This window comes from Megalobrama amblycephala, linkage group LG1 (assembly GCF_018812025.1).
Source record: "Megalobrama amblycephala isolate DHTTF-2021 linkage group LG1, ASM1881202v1, whole genome shotgun sequence".
NCBI classification, from domain to species: Eukaryota; Metazoa; Chordata; class Actinopteri; order Cypriniformes; family Xenocyprididae; genus Megalobrama; species Megalobrama amblycephala.
In genome coordinates this window covers 15,127,184-15,148,845 of record NC_063044.1, presented here as the reverse complement: position 1 = coordinate 15,148,845, position 21,662 = coordinate 15,127,184, and the positions used below count along the sequence as shown (strand labels likewise).

The 21,662-nt window shown below is 37.0% G+C and overlaps 1 protein-coding gene across 2 annotated transcripts; it reads right to left on the bottom strand.

The window, feature by feature from the left end:
- Positions 1-918: 918 nt before the first annotated feature.
- LOC125263849 (4-galactosyl-N-acetylglucosaminide 3-alpha-L-fucosyltransferase 9-like) lies at positions 919-15,597 on the bottom strand. Of its 2 annotated transcripts, XM_048183125.1 has the most exons (3): positions 15,353-15,597; positions 14,721-14,803; positions 919-2,112 (listed from the first exon to the last, which is right to left on the bottom strand). In XM_048183125.1, the coding sequence occupies exons 2-3, from the start codon at positions 14,725-14,727 to the stop codon at positions 1,031-1,033; spliced, it is 1,089 nt and encodes a 362-aa protein (XP_048039082.1). In that variant the 5' UTR covers positions 14,728-14,803; positions 15,353-15,597; the 3' UTR covers positions 919-1,030. The 2 variants fall into 2 exon arrangements, with proteins under 2 accessions (XP_048039082.1, XP_048039081.1); XM_048183124.1 differs by lacking the exon at positions 15,353-15,597 and having other exon boundaries at positions 14,721-15,095.
- Positions 15,598-21,662: the final 6,065 nt, after the last annotated feature.

Sequence of the window (21,662 nt, the reverse complement as noted above, 5' to 3'; positions counted from 1 at the left end):
CTCAAACTCATTCAGAATCAAATGTAAACAATATAACAGTATACAATACTCACGTAATCCGACACATCCAAATAAATACTATACTCACATGATCTGATATGCTGCATGACGAACACTTTGTAAAGATCCATTTTGAGGGTTATATTAGCTGTGTAAACTTTGTTTATGCAGTGATAGAGTCAAGAGCGCGGGAGGGGGCGGAGAGCGCAAGCAATTAAAGGGGCCACAGCCTGAATCGGCGCATTTCTAATTATGCCTCAAAATAGGCAGTTAAAAAAATTAATTAAAAAAAATCTATGGGGTATTTTGAGCTGAAACTTCACAGACACATTCAGGGGACACCTTAGACTTATATTACATCTTGTAAAAAAACGTTCAATGGCACCTTTAAATTCAGAATCAGTAGCAGAGGGCGATCCTCCTAAGATAGAGGCACGGCCCCAGCATGCAACGCAGCGTGATGTAGCTTCACATTCTCTATAGTGATGAGGGGCATGTTTCTGCATTTCTGAGTTTGTTGTGATTGGAACAACTTTAAAGTCTGGCGCTGCGTCCAAATATGCCTACTTCCATACTAGTATGTGAAAAACAGTATGTGAGATGAGTACCATGTCTAAAATAGTAGGTGAAAAGTACCCTGATGACCTACGACCGAAGTGTGCATTCGATGGAGGAAGGCCACGGAAGGGGATTTGAGAATAGATGTGAAGTGACAATGACAACATGGCGGATATAGTAATTCATTCATATACACACATTCATACTATATAAAACAGTTTTTAAATGGTTGCAAAGTAAGTTTCAAACCAAGTGTAGTACCTGCTATACAGTATGTGATTTTGGTCACAGCATGGTAGTTTCTGATCCTCAGTCGTTTAATGTGTGATGCCTATTTTTCTCTTTGAAAATCTGTTCAGATTTAAAAGTCTTGTAGTTTAATCCAGCCTTTAAATTGTACAAAATTAAAGGTGCTGAGCATTGTTTTGGCAATAGCAAAAGCAATACAGTCACAAAAAGACACCCATGACCTTTAGATCCCATCATTGATGGGATCCCAGTACCATTTGTTAAGGTTTCCAAAAAACTGGTAGTTTTTCTTTGTCCGTATATAATGACAGGCACGGCATGCATGCTCTTGGGGATAGTTAACAAGTTTTACTTCAAAGTGTTTTCGCCACTGAAAATACTTTTTATATTCTTCAACATTCTTGTCCAGTGACAGCAGGTGTTCAGCCAGTTTCTGAGGGCTGGAGAAATCCTTCACGTGGATGAATGCATCTCTTGGCACAAACCTTTCATATATGTATCTTGGAGCCCCAAGAGCCACTGGCACTGATCCGAGTGCGAGGGGATTGAACAGCTTTTCTGTCATGTAGTCATAATGATGTTCTGTGTTCTCAAATGACAGATAGAATTTACATCTGGTTAATGTTTCATTGTATTGTGAATTACTTACTACTTTTCCAAAATGATGCCCAAGAGCATAAATGTCGATGTGTTTTTTTAGCTCATTATAGTATTTCACCCTTTCATGCTTCTCATTCCAGTTGCTCACAATCCAGCAAACTAACTTGTCCTTTTTGTCCAGAACTTGTGGAAATATCTTATCCTCAGCATCTTCAGTTTTAAGCACAATATGTTCACGAAGAACAATATCAGCATCCCGTCTGTAATTCAGTGTCACATTAAACAGGTTCTCCAGACCGTTGAGTCGTCTCGTGTTTTGTGGAGACTCAAAGTGCATCCATATCCATTTCTGGAAGAAAGGCCGTGGTTTTGTGGGTAAATTTGACAGGTCGCGTTTAATGTCTCTGTGATTTATCAGTACTGCATGAGCCTCGCTGTAGAGATCTCTGTCTACTGTTAAGTAACAGCTGTCTATATTATATAAGGTACTGCAAGAGTTCAGGTTGAATTTTTTTCCAAATGGCCAAAACCATATGAGCAGGATAGTGTTGTTTTCCAGAGGCTTGTCTTTGGATGCTGTAAACGTTATTGCTGTTTGTGATTCTTTATAATAATGGCCAGAGAATTCACATGCAAAAAATATGTTCAATCCAACAGAGAAAATAAGAAGCAAACATTTGGGTTGAAATACACTTTGGTTATCATCTGTGGAGAAAGAGAAATAAGGATTATTAAAGACACGGTGGCATACTGCAGTCTCATAAATACTCTTAAAATATTATGGCAATGGACACAGCTTATTCCTTCATTGAGTAACTCTTGAGCAGTGCTTCCCAACCCTGAGCTAACTCGTTATAATTGCTTATAAATAAAAAAAAAAAAAAAAGATAAAATCATTAGCTTTGTTTCCATCCTGTTTTTATGCAAATATTGGGATATCACATAAATAGCAGAGGAAGGAAATGTCAAGATGCTTATAAATTCTACAAATACACATGATAAATGTATGTGCTTAATTGAGGTGAATATTTTTTTTATCCGATAAGAAGACATGCACATAAACTAATAAAGGTCATCAACTGCGCATATAGTGCTTTTTTTTTGTGCAAGACAAAATATTATCTGAATTTACACAACTGATGTAGTTCAAACGTTTACAAAGGCTTGATTTTTAATACTGCGTGTTGTTACCTGGATGAGTCACGACTGTTAATAATGTTGATAACTAATAATGTCCGTAAGTTAAATAGGAAAGGCCTAGGACGTAGCGTAAGTGTTTTGAACTGCAAGATTTTTCTTCGTAACTTGAATACGGAAGAATCAATTCGCTTCAGAAGGACTTTATTAACCCCCCGGAGCCATGTGGAATATGTTTGTGATGGATGGATGTGGATGGAGGCACTTCATACACATTGGTCCCGCTCACTGCCATGATAAAGCTTGGATGAAGAAAGTCAAATACACCTAGGATGGCTTGAGGGTGAGTAAAGCTTGGGGTAATTTTCATTTGAAAGTGAACTAATCCTTTAATGATCGTGCTTAAACATCATGCTTATTTTTAATTCTCAAAGTAACTACTTCCTCTTTTTATATTTAGAGTCTATCCACCCTTTTCTTAAAACAATAGAGGAAGGATTATCTTATTCTGGCATTAAAGTAACTCTAAAAGAATTTTGAAGTAGGAAAAATTATCAACACTTCAACAAAAATGAATAATGTGCAAGAGAAAATAAAAGAGAACTACAGGATCACTGAAAAAGTGGCATTTGTAACATTTATGGCAGAAGTAGCTAAATAATTGTTCTGCTCAAACTGAAAGCCAGACAGAAATAGTGTTTGAAATAGTGTTTGAAATAGTGTTTGAATAGTGCTGGAGTGTTTATGGCAGGACGTGTCAAAGATTCCAAAAGAGATACAGAATAGGGATTTAAGGATATAGGCTGAGGAAGCATGTATTGCAAGTTCCAAATGTTAGAGTTGAGGAAAGACTATCATTTTCTGAGGCACTAAAGTAATTTGAAGTAGAAATTTAAAGAATTCTGAAGTATAAAATATTAGGGTTTCAACAAAATAAAAATAATAATGTGCAAGAGAAAATATAAGAGAAATATAGCCGTGAGCAGCAAGAAGGTTCAAGCACTTTAAGTCTTTTAAGCTACAGAAAAGGTATTATATTTTATTTAGCAAGCATATATAAGCACTTAGATCATAGATGGAAAATACCATTTACAGCAAATCCAGGCAATTTACTGAGGAAAATATTTTAAAGGTTTTTTGACAGTTATATCGCCACCTATTGCCCGATTTCCACCACTTTTTAAGTTTCCTGCCTATAGTGTGTCCATACATATGCGTGTCAAATTTGGTGAAAAGATCTCATTTCATTTTAAAGTTAAAGACCCCATTTCACAGACAGGGCTTAGCCAGGATTAGGCCTTAGTTCAATTAGGATATTTATATCTTTTATAAATGTACACTAGAAAAAAAAAACATTACTGATGTACATCTTGAGACAAAACAATAGCACTGACATATTATACATCAGTATAAGTTGCTTTCAGTTAAAACAGCTCAAACACGTGTTTTAGTCACGGACTAGCTTAAGCCTTGTCTGTAAAACCAGGGGACAGACACTTATATATATGAGAGCATAAGAAATGACCAATGGGCGAATTTGATTGGATTTGTTTTTGCCATTTCCTATCAAAATTTTGACACTTGGGCATTAGCTTTTAGCTATCAACCTCTGTTTCTGAATTTCCTATGGTGGTTTCATCTTGATCGACTAACAGTTTCGAAGATATTCATAAAAGTTTTCTAAGTGCTAAATCACAACATAGTCCAAACCATAAGGTGAAACGGTTTGGCATTGTTAGACTTGGCATGGATTCAGGAGTCTAAGGAGGTGACTCCCATTAAAATAAGTAGACCACACCCAAAGTTTTAAGCATCTGAAAATTTAATTTTACCACAAGGTGGTGCTGACATGAAACTGCTGGCATCGGCCTCCGTTAACCTTGTCTAATAGGTGCTCAAATTTCATTGGTTTATGGCAGCCATGTTTTTCGAGATGTGCCAATGTTCACATAGACAGTTGTGGCCCCTCGGACAGAGACATTGCATGCCAATTTTAAAGTCGATCAGAGTAACGGTAAAGTAGTTATAGTCGTTTTCATGTTTTTGTCCTTTTATAGCACCACAAAAGTGGCCAGTCGCCGTGTCCTTTTTCACGCGACCACAGAATGAGCTCTCATGTAGGTGTGCTGAGTTTTGTGAAAATATCTCATTCCGCTCATGAATTATAGCCATTTTAGTAAAATTTGCTCTACCCACCTCAAATGTTTTGGCGGCCTTTAGGGGTCGTGAATCAGAATTTCAGAACTTTTTTTGATAACTATTGACAATCAGACTCCAGAGAATCTTGCTGCACTGGTTTGGTTCCAATCGGGTCAAAAACCTAGGACTAGTTCGCAAAAAATCCAAAATATCTGAACATTTCACCCAGGGCAACGAGCAAATCTGAGGCATGCATCTTGTCTTTCATTTTTATCATGGTAAGGCCTTTCATATTATATCAATTAAAAGTACAAAAGTACTTGATATAATATACATTTTTAATGACAAAGATATATGATAATACAGAGAGATAGAAAACAAGGGAATGGCGGAAGGGTAGCTATTTTTACAAACCCGATTCCAAAAAATTTGGGACACTGTACAAATTGTGAATAAAAACAGAATGCAATGATGTGGAAGTTTCAAATTTCAATATTTTATTCAGAATACAACATAGATAACATATCAAATGTTTAAACTGAGAAAGTGTATCATTTTAAGGGAAAAATAAGTTGATTTTAAATTTCATGGCATCAACATATCTCAAAAAAGTTGGGACAAGGCCATGTTTACCACTGTGTGGCATCCCCTCTTCTTTTTATAACAGTCTGCAAACGTCTGGGGACTGAGGAGACAAGTTGCTCAAGTTTAGGAATAGGAATGTTGTCCCATTCTTGTCTAATACAGGCTTCTAGTTGCTCAACTGTCTTAGGTCTTCTTTGTCGCATCTTCCTCTTTATGATGCGCCAAATGTTTTCTATGGGTGAAAGATCTCGACTGCAGGCTGGCCATTTCAGAAACCCGGATCCAGCCATGATGTTGTAATTGATGCAGTATGTGGTCTGGCATTGTCATGTTGGAAAATGCAAAGTCTTCCCTGAAAGAGACGACGTCTGGATGGGAGCATATGTTGTTCTAGATCTTGGATATACCTTTCAGCATTGATGGTGCCTTTCCAGATGTGTAAGCTGCCCATGCCACACGCACTCATGCAACCCCATACCATCAGAGATGCAGGCTTCTGAACTGAGCACTGATAACAACTTGGGTTGTCCTTGTCCTCTTTAGTCCGGATGACATGGCGTCCCAGTTTTCCAAAAAGAACTTCAAATTTTGATTCGTCTGACCACAGAACAGTTTTCCACTTTGCCACAGTCCATTTTAAATGAGCCTTGGCCCAGAGAAAACGCCTGCGCTTCTGGATCATGTTTAGATACGGCTTCTTTTTTGACCTATAGAGCCGGCAACGGCGAATGGCACAGTGGATTGTGTTCACCGACAATGTTTTCTGGAAGTATTCCTGAGCCCATCTTGTGATCACAGTAGCATTCCTGTATGTGATGCAGTGCCGTCTAAGGGCCCGAAGATCACGGGCATCCAGTATTGTTTTCCGGCCTTGACCCTTACGCACAGAGATTGTTCCAGATTCTCTGAATCTGAAAAATTACATGGACACGGAGGTTTTGGAGCTACTATTCGCTTCCGATGAAGACACATGCTCCGTCTGCTCATCTGCTCCCGAACCCTCCGTTTCTAGTGGGGACGAAGCCGACTTTCTTGAAGGAATAGATCGGTAAGTGTATATTCATGAAATATGCTTTGCTTTCGAGTTAGAGAATAAACGAAACCAGCATAGAATGAGTGCATGATGCACAATTTACTGTTGTCATTTCCATATTGCTTTTGTGCCAAATACATCTAACTTGCTTACTAACTAACTTACATCTAACTTACTTACCATTTTACTTACCTTCTTTGTTGTAGTGTTGAAGATGTTGGAGAGCCATTGGAGCCCTCAGAGCCACCCGTGCCAGTTTGCAGAGGGAGAGGTTATGATCGGAGAGCTAACACCAGAGGCTACAGAAGTCAGAGCCAAAGGTCCCGTGGCAAGGGCTCTAGATTAGAGACAGCCCCTAATCATTCTGGTGGTTGGAAAACGGAAAAGGACCCTAATCATTTGCCTTGACCCCCCCCCAACTGTTCCTGCCCAAAACAAAGCCAGGTGTGCAGCCACCTCTGTCAACTTCTGTGGACAACCCAACACCCACTGAGCTTTTCAAAATGTATTTTGACCAGTCCACTATCAAAACACTGTGTGCCGACACTAATAAAAAAGCAGCAAGAAATATTGCTGCAGGGAAAAAATTCAATTGGACTGAAATCACAGAAAAAGAACTGTGAAAATACATTGGCCTCACAATATACATGGGCATTCTAAAGCTTCCAAAGCTTAGAGATTACTGGCGTGTCAAATTCATCTTCCATGTTCCCTACCCTCAAAAGTTCATGTCCAGAGACCGTTTCCTCAGCATCACATGGAATGCACTTGAGTGACCCTGCAGAAGATGCTGCCAATGATAAAAAAAGGCACAGATGAGTATGAATGTCTGTACAGAATACAACCTCTATATGACAGTTTACGTATAGCCTGCAAAGCTACACCCTGACAAAAATCTCTCTGTGGATGAGCGCATGGGTAGCCACCAAAGCCAGAATCAGCCTGAATCAGTAAATAAAAAATAAGCCAACAAAGTGGGCAATAAAACTTTTTGTGCTGTGTGATAATAGTGGCTACACAGTGGATTTCAATATTTACACAGGGAAGTCCAGTGTTGCAAGTGGGAAGGGACTTTCATTTCATGCTGTGATGTCATTGAAAGGATTTCTTGGCATCTGGATATCACATTTACTTTTATACCAGCCCAGTACTCTTCCAGCACCTTTATAACCTGGGGTTTGGAGACTGCAGAACCATCAGGGACACAAGAATTGGTGTCCCAAACACCAATTTGGTTCTTGATAGCTGGTGGCATAGGTTTCACCAGGACCACTGGATTTGGGACCACCAGACTTTGTGAGGCAGAGGAACTCTTCTCCACTTCTTCTCTTCTTCCACTTATGAAAGCGAGGTGGTGCCATGGAGTTGGCCACCTCAAAGGGCACTATGGTGCCCTTGGCCAACTCTGGGGGAGCTGCAGCATCTTCAGCTGCCTCTGAGGAAGCTGCAGTGGTGGGGGTTTGGGTCCCCCACGATAGAAGACGTGGTACATGAAGTCTCAGATGCCAAGATTCCCCAGCTTCTCCATCTCCCACAGGCTGAGAGGCTAATCGGGGAAGATGTTAAAAACATCCTTAACATCAACCTCATTGTAGTGTAGATGGTCCACTTCAAAGTGGAATTACAGGTGAAGTTCCTCACATCAGCCACGGTGACGGATGTAACAAGAGTGGACATGCTGGACAAATAGCTGGAGAGTGGAAAGTCCAGCAATGGAAAATGGAAAAAGGAAGAAGCTCTGCAAATAATATATGCCTTAAAAAGGTTGAGGCAATACAAACACAGGCAAAATCAAACATATTCAGAGGTGAGTCTATAAAATGATTTATAGGGTGGCATGAGGACTATGAGGGGTGGCAACACCAAAGAACACAAAAACGGTTCATAAGAGTAATTTGTTAATGAAACGGAAAGCCATGTTTTCTTGCCATTATTTTGCGTTACGCTTAAATTGCAGTGACTCTGCTGGAAAGTGGTACAGGAAACACTGCTTACATTTTTATTTTTATATAATTATGGGATAATTCGAGGGTGCAACGCTTTTTCTTTAGGTGGCATTTTAATATTCCATAATGCAGATCCAGATTCCGAAATGACAGCTGCATTATATATACCTATTCAAAACTAAGATCATGAAAAATCTGAATATTCAAAAAGAATATCAGACCATATATCAGTATTCACCACTGAATAATTAGCCATCTTTCTGGCTCAACAGTGGATTGAAGAGATACACGAAAAAGATTGGTAAAATGTACGGAGTCAATGGCTGCTTTTACAAGCTTACTGAGTGGAAAATCTGCAACACAATAAGATAAATGAACTATTACACAGTCTGTGCAGAATAAGGCAGTTATGGCTAACAGTAAATTTCCTTTGGTTGTCAGCACATGTAGGTGTGGAAGGAAATGAGGAAGTAGACTGGCAAAGAAGGCCCTGAAATCAAATCACAAGTTGAAAAGACATCAATAAGTAAAGCTGAAATCAAGAGACTAAAAATAAATGGGATAAATGAATAAAAGGAAGACATTTATACCAGGAGTGTGTCGGTGTTGAGAGAATTAGACATGGCGACTGTTGCGTAACATGCAGTGTTATGTTGAGATTCGCCTGTTCTTCGGAGGTCTTTTAAACAAATGAGATTTACATAAGAAGGAGGAAACAATGGTGTTTGAGACTCACTGTATGTCATTTCCATGTACTGAACTCTTGTTATTCAACTATGCCAAGGTAAATTCAATTTTCAATTCTATGGCACCTTTAAACATTGTTGGTATAATGTAAGTACACAAGTCAACAAAATATGTTACATTGTTTTAGTGTTTTTTTGGATATTTTAACATTTGACTTTATTTCCAATCAGGCGGTGACTAACTTGACCTTCCATTAGTTGTATGGAAAGCAGCCAGACTGGAACTCTTTGGCCATTTGCACACACATTGCAGATAAATTTGGTTGACAATTCAACTTTTAGTCCTGAATTCTATTCTTTTCACACACAGTTCAGTAATTTACGGGAGTGACATACAAATTAACTCCTGAAAATGCAGGTAGTGACAACCTATGGTGGCATTATAATGCCATTACTGACCGAGCGCACAACTGATGCTTGCGCGTACAGTAAATCACTTCTGCGAGAGGATAAAGATCTACACACGAGGAAACGGGAGTTTCCACATGAGGAAACTGCGCGCGCAAGCATCAGTTGTGCGCTCGGTCATTATTGGCATTATAATGCCGCCATAACAACCACATTTACAAAAATACTATGCAGTGTGTAGCCTAGAGAACTAAACTGAACAACTATAGTTGTCAATGACGTATTTTAACGTGCATCAGAGATGTTTCTCCCTTCTGTGCGGAAATCACAAGAACAAGCCCACAATCAGCTAAAATAAATCTAAATGCTTTATGCTGAAAATAAGACCAAAATATTACGACTTGCTCCTGCTAACTTTAATAACTCTCTAAACTTGATCGCTTTATGAGCCAAGCTTAAACAACAAGCCCAAAAATGCTTATAATAAGTGGACATGGCAACACTGTAAGAGCGCACTCTGTGAAGCAGCCTTTCCAAGCATAAGTAAAACACAACACCTCTGTCGACTGTGCTTTAGTTAAAGGGGACATCGGATGCAAAATTCACTTTTACAAGGTGTTTGGACATAAATGTGTGTTGGCAGTGTGTCTACACAACCACCCTATAATCATAAAAATCCACCCAGTGCTTTTTTTTAAATCCCCACAAATAATAAGCACTTTGTCAGATCAAGCTATTCTCAGATTCATGGCAAAGTGACGTCAATTTGCACAGGCCCCTCCCACGACTCTTGACGGACATTGCCGTTTTGGCTTAGATCCGCCCTGAGTGAGCTGTAAACAGTCCGCCATTGTTTCGACGCCGCGCAGGTGTAGACAAGAATGTCTCCTAAGCGACTGAGGCGTTTTGTTGTTGGATATAAGAATGAACATAACAGTCATTATTTACTCCCGACATCTGAGCGGCTGAAGATGCAGTGGAATCATTTTGTTTTTGAAGGGAATACGCTGGATCTACCTGTATATTAGTTTATGTCTGTGGTAAAAAGTTTGTTTTGTTAAAAAGTTGGATGTTAAAGGATGGATCAGTACCTCCAGAAGACGTGAGTAACCTTATAGATTTTTTTATTAATCTTTGCAAATCGCCTTTCCTAATAATGTGCTAGTTAGTTAGCAAGTCCCACGATAAATGTGGCTAAAGTTAAAGGCAGTTCACACCACACAGAAAAGCGCCAACACCTCTGTTGGAGTTTGTTGGATCAGGACGCAGCCTCCAAAATGAGACGCAGCTAGTGTGATACGCATATGATACCCCTGTAGTTTGTCTTCACTCGACTGAACATGTCTGAGCAGTGTAGTATGATTTTCCAACAAACTCTGACATAATCTGACAAGGCCACAAAACGTTGCCATGACGATAAGGATATCCCTTGCAAAGACTGCTGTTTAATTGTGCCGACATCGCAGCTTGTTCATTATCAAAATAATACAGTCGAACAAACATATCGTCATTTCTATTTAGAACCTTCTCACTGTAATTCAGAACTGCACGTTTATAATGAACAATGCATCAAAGTGATTGTTTTATTACAAACTGAGTACATTTAGGTTTATAAAGGTGTTAGTTAAAATGACTAAGTAATTTTCAAATGTATTTTAATCGTTTTTGAGCATAACTGCATAAATAAGAATGGTGAATTCAATGCAATATCTGCCAAATAGTGTTTACACGGAAGATAGGGGTGGTTTGAACAGTAGCTCATTATCATTTAAAGGGACATGCACCAAAACAGCTCGCTGTGAACAGAGCTGTTTTTGACAAGGTAAAAAGGGTGTTTTTTTTACACAACCATTCAGAAATTTTAATCAGAGTATGTTACAGACTTTTCATGAAGACCCTAAAGAATCATACTAACTTGTGGAAAATCGGCATCCGATGTCCCCTTTAAAAATGCTGAACATAATGAGTATTCTGTCACTGTAATATTTCTTTGGTCAGAATAGCGGAGACCAAACATGCTATAGTGTGATATATACTGTAGCGTCTATAGACACCAGAACATTGCTATGGTTACTACGGGATCAATCATCGCAGTTTCAGAGTCGTGTTCCATACTCACACCTAAAACTGACTTTACAGTCTATGGTTTTCAGCCACATAATGTTTCTTTTAAGGTTTCAGACATTTAAATATGCATAAGCACCATTAAACAATACATTTGGAGTTTATAAAATACACACTGATATCAGACGTAAGTGGAAGCAACAATAAACAGTGAATTCAAATATTATATACTGCATAGCTGTGATGACAAGAGAGCGCGCGTCCGTCTCGCAGCCAGAGCGCGAAAGCACAGTTTGAATCTAGCAGTTATGTGACGTCGCTGAACATACTAAATCTCATATGTGGAACCGTACGCCCAGGGGCACAGAAATAAACATCCCATATGTGGGAACGTACCGCTCAAAGGGTTAAACAATAAACTGACACAAGGACATTTGAATATGTGTATACGATCCTCCTTCCGCACATTTGTAATGTAAACACTGACACAATACTTCCGCCTACGTCAACCGTGACCTTTTCAACGTAATTACGTATTACGTGACGTCACGAACACGCATCGGAGAAAAGAGCAAGGCCAGCATTTGTGCTTATAAAACTTAAACTTTTTTATTTATTTTTTTAAATGACCAATCGTTTCGCTAAGACCCTTATTCATCGTCTGGTATCGTCTGGTGTCGTTTAAAGCCCTTTGAAGCTGCACTGAAACTGCCATTTGGACCTTCAACTGTTCGGTGCCCATTGAAATGAATGATATGGAGAAAAATCCTAGAATGTTTACATCAAAAACCTTAGTTTCTTTTCGACTGAAGAAAGAAAGACATGGACATCTTGGATGACATAGGGGTGAGTAAATTATCAGCAAAAGTTTATTTAAAAGTGGAGTAATCCTTTAAGACAAAACTGACTATGTTTACAAGGGTACTTGCAAGGACAGGCATTGTGGTATAATTTGGTTTGAATACGTCTGTTCAAGTGCAAGAAGATTTGAAAGAGAACTCAATTCAGTATTCAATTTGGATGTTTGCGCACAGAAAACGTACGAGTAATTAATTGAGTTCCCTTTTGCACCTTCTTGAGCTTAAATATTTAAATTGGCAAGGCTTAAACCTTTGTGACGATGCAACACTGCCCAGTCAACTGTGCCGAGTATCGTTCACATTTGTTCACTTTAATGTTCTAACAATTTTGCATTATTGCAATTCATAAAAATCATATACACACCAATACTGATTTTTACTTGCAATTGGCCCTTGGTGAGTGCTAATTTTAGGCCCTGTGTACATACGGAATGATAATTTATGGGAATTATGCCCACATTTAAATGGTCACTTTTAAAACTACAGTGTGTGCGACTTTTGAGGTTAATCATCGGACATGGTCTGTAACCCAACCCTACCCGACACAGGACAACTTGCTGAATATGTAACATTTCTCAATGAAAATAAAATTCTATTACCAAGGCCACTGTAAGAAATTCTTCAGCCTGGAACAAAACCTTCATCATGTGCCCCCAGCATGATCATCCTTTCCATCCACTTTAAAAAAGTTTTTTTTCCCACTTAGTAGAAATCATGTCAATACGGAAGAGGATTAGGGCCAAGCAATAATAAAAAAATAAAACCACCTCAAGATTAAAGTTGTTAAATTTCGAGAAAAAACTCATTAAATTTCGAGAAAAAAGTCGAAATAAAATGTTGAGAATAAACTCGTTAAATTTCGAGAAAAAAAATCGTTAAATTTCGAGAAAAAAGTCGAAATAAAATGTTGAGAATAAACTTGTTAAATTATGAGAAAAAACTCATTAAATTTTGAGAAAAAGGTTGAGATAAAATGTTGAGAATAAACTCATTAAATTACGAGAAAAAACTCGTTAAATTTCAAGAAAAAAGTCGAGATAAAATGTTGAGAATAAACTCGTTAAATTACGAGAAAAAAACTTGTTACATTTAGAGAAAAAAGTCGATAAAATTTTGAAAATAAAGTCATTAAATTACGAGAAAAAAGTCATGAAATTATGAGAACAAATTCTTTTTTCTCATAATTTAACGACTTTTTTCTTGAAATTGAACAAGTTTTTTCTCGTAATTTAAAGAGTTTATTCTCAACTTTTTTTTCGACTTTTTTCTCGAAATTTAACAAGTTTTTTCTCAAAATTTAACAACTTTAATCTCGAGATGGTTTTATTTTTTTATTATTGCTTGGCCCTAATCCTCTTCCGTATGTCAACGACCCATTCCCTGCCCCTTTTGTGGAAATCATACATTTCTCCCTCGGTTTATTGTGTTATACAGTTATACTACAGAGCTTATTGTTATAATATTGGCAGAATCTGTGAGTGACTTTTTCAACAGCGGCCTCAAGAAAGGCAGCAAAGAAGTCACTTCTCTCCAATAAAGGCCCCTTCCGACTGTTTGGGACATCTGGAAAATCAATTGTCCAGAGAAGAAAAGGTGACCACTACTTAAACTAAAATACATGCATATATAAGTAAACTTAAATATACTTTGTAATTTTAATTGAAACTTGTATGTCATGTATTATCCTATAATCTTAATCACATTTTTAATGATTTAGAATTTACATGTTTTACTCTTTTTATTTAAAACATGTATAGTATAGTTAGTCAACACGTCACGTTCTTTAAAGCATGAAAAAAAGATTATTAACCCTTTGATGCACAAGCTATGAAAACCCCTTCTAATGCGCAACATGGGTCAAAAATGACCCGTATTCTTTTCCTATGTAATTTCAATAACGGTTGAGTGTTTCTTTGCTGAATCTTTAAAAGAAATGTATTTTATCATTCATTTATTCCAGGTATTCCTTAAATATCTTGTTTTTGATTGACAAAAATCATTATGTTCATTTTTTCTTTCTTACTTTATAAACAAACACAGTTTTTGTTTGTCTACATCAATTTTACACACATGGGTCAAAAATGATGACATCACTGTAAAAAAAGCTGAAAGTATACTTTGCGCACAGTCAAACGCAATTTAAATGTGTATGTGCAGGTTGCAGAATGGGATATAAACCACACTGCTGTATGCCATTGTTTTCCAGAAGTGGTGTGTTTTTGAATTTATAAGCTGACATGGGGTAACACAATAGCTGTATAAGTTCAACTAGTATTACTTAAAAACCTAATAAATCTATCTGGCTCAGCTGGACCTACTCTAATTTAGGTGAAGGTGAAAAGAATAATGATGGTGTTTGTGCTTAAACCTCAAGTTTAATTCTCAAAGTACCAACAACTTTTTTTTTTTTTGAACAATTTATGCATAAGAAAGTAAAAACAACATGCAAACTTACTTGACATGGTTCTGTTGGGGAATACAGCTTGACCCAGTAGAGACTAATATGCACAATGAAGACCTGTTGTTTCAAATAGCTGTCTGAGAGAATGAAGACAGTGATCTTAGATGAAGTGATCAACACAGCAATGACTTAGCAGTACCAACCCTTGTCTTAAGATTTTGAAACACGAGTACTTACAACATACAGTATGCAAAAATAATGTATGTATTTTACTGTTTCTTTGACATGGTCACATGTCGCTTATAACCTAAAGCAATGACCCCTACAATCTAATTTCCTTATTTTTTATTGCGCAAGTATCTATTTCCTAAGAATGTGTCAGACTTCCAAGTTATTAAGAGCTGCAAGAATAACAAAATGCGTTAAACAGTAAAACTACTTTGTGCCACAAACAAGTGTGTTAATGAATACAGTAATTCTTTAAAGTCATATGATAGCAAATACCAGTTTGCCCAATCAAGCAGCATAACAAGCTGATTCTGTACAGCTAAAATAACTGGAAGCAAATGACCCTCACTCACTTCACAGATGCTACATAAAACCATGACCTGAAAATATATAGGATAGATGCACTGGATTCAATTGTACCTATTGCTAATATAAAAGAAGAGCACTGTAAATCTAACCTTTCAGTCTGATGCAGGTGTCCTGTTCTCAAGCAGAGATCCAGTGAACTGTTGTCACATCATCGGCTAACCAGTTGGGCGGTTACACGTTTTTTTGCAGCGTAATGATCAGTTGCTCAATCCAATAGCCACATTATGCATTTTGAATAGGTGAATTTGAATAATGTTAATTACTGGATGCCGTTCATTTTTTTTTACATGAAATTTACAGTAATTATAATATTGATTCTTATTCTTATTATTAATATTGAATGATTCTAAGTGGATACAATGAAGTCTTTACATAGAGAAAGCTGGCTGTCTGTCAGACGACAGGAACAACAGGAATATCTTATTATTGCTGTTAATACAGTATGATACTAATAAGGGTACATATAATGAAGTTTCTAAAATATGCATTGTGTGTGTGTGTGTTTGTGTGCTTTAGCCAAGCATTCCCATAATGCATCTCATATCCTTGTACTCCAGTTATGTCAGATGAAATGCACATGAATGAAGCATTCTCCATTCGTTCAGGCAGGCCTCGTAGTCAAGCTCCGCTATCAGCTGATTGGCAAATTCCAACCACACCCATATCAGCTGATCCGATTTCTATGGACTCAATTGGCAACTCTCAAATAAGGCGCATTACTTAAACGCAGCTTCCGTCTGTCTGCTTGCTTGGCTGCTTCCACTGCATGCACGCTGCTTGCAACCCACCTCCTACCCAAGCTTAAGTGTTTCACTTAATCAGTGTCATTCAGTTGTCATTGATGCATGCTCTTTTTCTCAATAAGGGGATTTTGTGCTGCTCTCCCAGTTAAAAATGGGAGGTTGTCCCCAGAAGCTGCTGCTGTTCCCGGTCTTGGCTTTCATGGAGCTCATGAAAAGGACTGGGAATTTAGAACAGAGCCATACTGACAAATGTAACTTCAGCAAAATATGCCAATAAAAAATTGACTAAAAAGTTTGTCTAATTTTTTTACTTAAGTGGTCCTGTCTGAACTATATTTGGTTAATGTTATGAGCAGCAGCTATGCTAATTGTTCTACATATGCTTAATAACTGCTAGTTTGAACGATCTTGGGACATGACCTAGAGATAAAGACGAGTTGATAATATTGAGAAAAGGCTAGTTCTTTAAGTAGTTTAGTGGGTATTGGATCAAATAAACATGCTTTTGGTTTTGACGCAATGATGAGTTTATTTAGCTTTTCCTGTCCTATAGTTGTAAAGCACTGCAACTGTTCTTTAGGGGTGATAATTGAGGCTGAATCATAAAACGCTGTCAAGGGTTGTACACATGACCATAAACAACTAAATTACTTCCTTGAAGTGACTGTTGCATGTTCCCTTCACTAACAGACTTGTGGAAGGGTCCTAAGGGATTTAGTTTACTTTTATTCGGAACACCCCTACAAACGGCGTCCCTTTGCTGAAGTGCCCTTTCAAGAGTGCAAAAATGCAGTTTGGAATTTGCCCACAAACAGGGCAATCAAGGTAAAACAGAACAGGGGCTGGTTCAGACTGCTTAGTCTAGTCTTAAAAGTTAGTCATCAATTTTTTTTTAAATTTCATTTTTAAGACAGTTGCATAAAAAGGTATCAGTCTAGGGGGCTGTTTACATGACACCGTTTTCAACTAAAAACAGAAAACCTTTTATGTGTTTTTACATTAATTTACAGGACATCTGCATTTTGGTGGCCTACATATGTAAACTTTTGAAAACGGGTTTCAAAGTGAAAGTAGGCTTCTTTTTTTTTTTTAAATTAAGATCATTATAAAGATAAAGAATGAAGCAGTCACAATGTAGCCAAAAAATAAAAAAAATATAAAATAAAATAAAAGGTACAAGACAGGGGTATATAACTAATCACAGAAGATCACCTTAAAGGAAAAGATTAAAAGACTTTAAAATTTTGATTGTTTTTAAAACCTTCTTGTTATATGAGTTAAGGATAGTCTCACAGTAATGTTGCAATTCAGCAAGCAAAACACAAAAAAAGTGGTTTCTGACCTGAAAATTTACATTTATGTATAGAAAATTTTGTTAATAAAATAAGATTAGGTAAGTATAATTTGTTTTCCAATAAATGCTATTTTTTCCAAATAACAATTCCAAACAAAACATTTTCCCAAAGTAAGGAAAAATCCTTATCAATGTGCTCAATAACAAAAAGGGAAAAGTCTTTCCACAATATTTTAGAGTAATGGCAAAGCCAAAACAAATGCACAATGGTCTCTGGGTGCTGTTTGCAGAAAGAACAATTTGTGTCAATATCTTTTTTAAATTTCTTTACGAAAGTATTAACAGGATATATTTGAAAACGATTGTCATTTCCGAATGTGAAAACGATGACGTCATGCACATGCGTATATTTCGTCTATTCACCTTAAAAAAAAAAAAAAAAAAAAAAAAAAAAAAAATTATCCACCTTATTTTTCAAGGTGTTTTCTGTGAATGTGTGAGACTTCTGATTTATTAGCCGCTATAGGGAAATAACGAGAACATATCAAAGTGCGGTAAACTGTAAAAATAAGTTGGATGTGAGTGCTCTGAATGTATAGCCAGGAGTCTTTCTTCACAAATCGCCAACTACTTGTCTGACCTGCATAATACAGCGTTTTTAGTCATTTAGTCAAGAAAATACTTTTCCGTTTTTAGTGCATCGTTGTCGTGTAAACGTACCCTAATTTAAATCAGAAAAGACTACCAGATTACCAGTCTTGACTAATTGCTAGTATATGTTTATGCACGAAAGTAACAACTAAAGATACAACTTAGCCTAGTTTTGACGTAAATGAACACTTCCAACTTACGCACTACTAAATTTATTGTATAATTTATCTTATTTTTTACCTTCTTTCCATGATAGCTGTAGTAATAAAGCATCCAGAATTAAAGTAAAAACTTTAGCTTTATTATAAGAAAAATGAGAAAAATGTACACATTTAAAAAAATATATTATTAGCATTTTGGATCTGTATTACAGTCACAGGATTGGAATGACATTTAGGGTGAATAAATGATGAATTTTCCTTTGAAGTTCTTGGATAGCTCTGTCTTTAGAAGTCTGCTCACCTCTCTTTCTGTCTGTGCTTTAAAAAAGATGTCAAAAACATCAACAATACAAAGAAAGAAGACTACAGTTTTTCTGAGGTGAAAAATAAATTTACCCTATACAGTAAGCATGCTTCCAGTTTTTATCTTGCTTTACTTGCCGTTTCCTGATGGGGGCACTGTATGACAGACAGTTCTGTATGCACTTCACATCCTTCAACCTTTCAACAATTAGTTCACAACATTAACAAGACAAATCTCATTGTGTATTGTGATTTTTCTTTCACAAACGTGAATATGGTATGAGAAATATCCTGGGGCCATGTTTTGGCTGGTCAGCAGCTGTAATTTGTCAGGATGTCATTTTCCTTAGTGATCAGTCAATTGAATTAAGCAAAGATGTCAGCATGTGGGTAACTCAGCAACTGCTGTTGAAATGAATGGCAATGCTAATGGTTTGCTTTCTCAAGATACATAATGCTGCATTCCAGAAAATTTGGAACATGGAATTCTGCCACCTCCTAATTAAAAAATAACTACTGGAATTATGTAGTCATTAAGCATTCACAAGCAAGATCTTCGACTTCTTAAAGGGTTAGTTCACCCAAAAATGAAAATTATGTAATTAATTACTCACCCTCATGTCGTTCTACACCCGTAAGACATTCGTTCATCTTCAGAACACATTTTTTGATAAAATCCTCTATTGCCAGCAAGATAATTTCCACTTTCAATGCCCAGAAAGCTACTAAAGACATATTTATAACAGTTAATGTGACTACAGTGGTTCAATCTTAATGTTATGAAGCAAAAAAAATACTTTTTGTGCACCAAAAAAAACAAAATAATGACTTTTCAACAATATCTAATGATGGCCGATTTCAAAACACTTGCTTTTACGAATCTTTCGAATCAGTGGTCCGGATCACGTATCAAACTACCAAAGTCACGCCCCCCTGTGGTGAACCATTGAAATTTTGAAACACTTATGATGTAACAAAGCCTCGTTTACTAAAATCATGTGACTTTGGCGCTCCGAACCACCGATTTAAAACAAGATTCGTAAAGCTTTGAAGCAGTGTTTTGAAATCGCCCATCACTAGATATTGTTGAAAAGTCATTATTTTGTTTTTTTGGTGCACAAAAATATTCTCGTCGCTTTATAATATTAAGGTTGAACCACTGTACTCACATGAACTGTAAATATGTCTTTAGTAGCTTTCTGGGCATTGAAAGTGTTAATTATTTTGCTGTCAATGGAGGCCTCACTCATATCGTAATTTTTGTTCTGAAGATGAACGAAAGTCTTACGGGTGTGGAACGACATGAGGGTGAGTAATTAATGACAGAATTTTCATTGTTGGGTGAACAAAACCATCCAGCTTGTAAGCCTTTGCAGATTGATTAACCCCAACTTTCATAAGATGCAACATTTAACATGATTTCCAATTCGGTGGTGACTAACATAACCTTCAGTATTTATTTTAGGTAAAACTTTATTTTGATAGTCTACTTTAGACATTCAACTTTGCAACCTGTCAACTACCAGTCCTTAGAATATTAGTAGACATTCTGCTTGATGTTTGATGATCCCCCAACACATATTCTACTGACTATAAGTAACTTTGCAACTACATGTCAACTTATTCTACTAACCCAAACAAACTTAACAGTCTACTAATATGCGAGTTAGTTGACACTTAGTAGAATGTCTAAGGTGGACCATCGAATTAAAGTGTAACCTTATTTTTAAATGAGAATTCAGAGTTCCAAGTCTGTCTAGAACTCTTTGAGGTCAGACATAAGGTGTTGTCGAAAGATTTATGGTAAAAAGCCCCCCGGCAGTTTTATGGATTCAACTTAAATTTACAGTAAAATAACGTGTTTCATTAACTGATAATATCTAATATCTGTCTTGTACCTTTGTAATACACTGACAACCACCAAACACAGTAGTGATGAGAGTCACATGATGAATCAAAGCTCATCACAAGCAGCTTTTCCACCAGCTGAAAAGGACAATACTAACACACATAAACTCTAAACCTAACACACATGAAATAAAAAAAATGCAATAAACATTCATTTAACAACATTAGATGTAACATAAAACCTTAATTTACATAACTGATTAGAAAAACTAAGAAGAAACTAAGAAAAAACATCAAATGTGATGTCACGCAGGGAATTATGGGAATGTCAATTTACGTTTTTTTTTTTTTACTGTAAATTATACAAGTATACTTGTTCTTTTTCACTTCCAAAAAACTGTTTATTTAACGGTATTTTCCTGTAAAATTACATTAAATGTATGGTTAGATCTATTACAGTTATTCCCCGTATATAGTATGAATTAACAGTTTTTCACCGTAGCATTTTTACAGTTTTTTACCGTTAAAATCACATTCATTTTTATGTAACGACAATACTATACTATTATCAGGGCTGCAGTAAGCAATTCTTGGGCCCGAACAAAACCTTCATCTTCATCCACCTTGGTAAAAATTGCCTCGTTTCTCCCAAAGGTTTTTTTTCTCCTTCTTAACACCTATTTGCCACCAGTTTGCTACCTGATGTCACCTGTGTGAATTTGGGTTCCTTGCCGCTGTCGCCTTTGGCTTGCTTGGTTGGGGACACTTGACATTTGATATTCAACAGTGCTTTGATCTGCCTGCATTGACACCATTTTCTTTAAGAGCTGCTGTGCAGCCAAAATTATGTACCAGTTATCACTCTAAAGCACAAATGATGTTTTATTAACAAAATTTGGGAGGAGCAAGTTCAGATAATTAACCTAATTAGCACAGGTGTAGAGCATTCAGTTAATCAACTCAACCAATGTCAAAAGGTATAAATTCAGCAGACTGACTTCTGTTCATCTGAGAGTTTATCAGCATCCCTCCTCCACCCCATCTCCTCATTTATAGTTCTATCTACTTTTACACACCGGGGGGAGTACTCTGGGTTCGGGCCAAAATTCCGAGCTCGGAGCCCTCTCCCCGGACAGCATGCCAAATACGCATAACTTTACTCTATTTAATTATACGGATATGTGAACTCGTGAATCTGCATTGTAAAAAGCGCTATATAAATAAAGGTGACTTGACTTAAAAATTGCAATGGCTTTCCAGGCCCACCCCCTCGGCTATCAGTCCGGGCCCCCCTCTAGTATGGGGCTAGGGACTAAAGGTCCAATTATCCCATTTTGGCAGCCCTGTCACTTTATATCGCAATATAATAAAATAATAAATATTTAGATTTTTGTTCTGC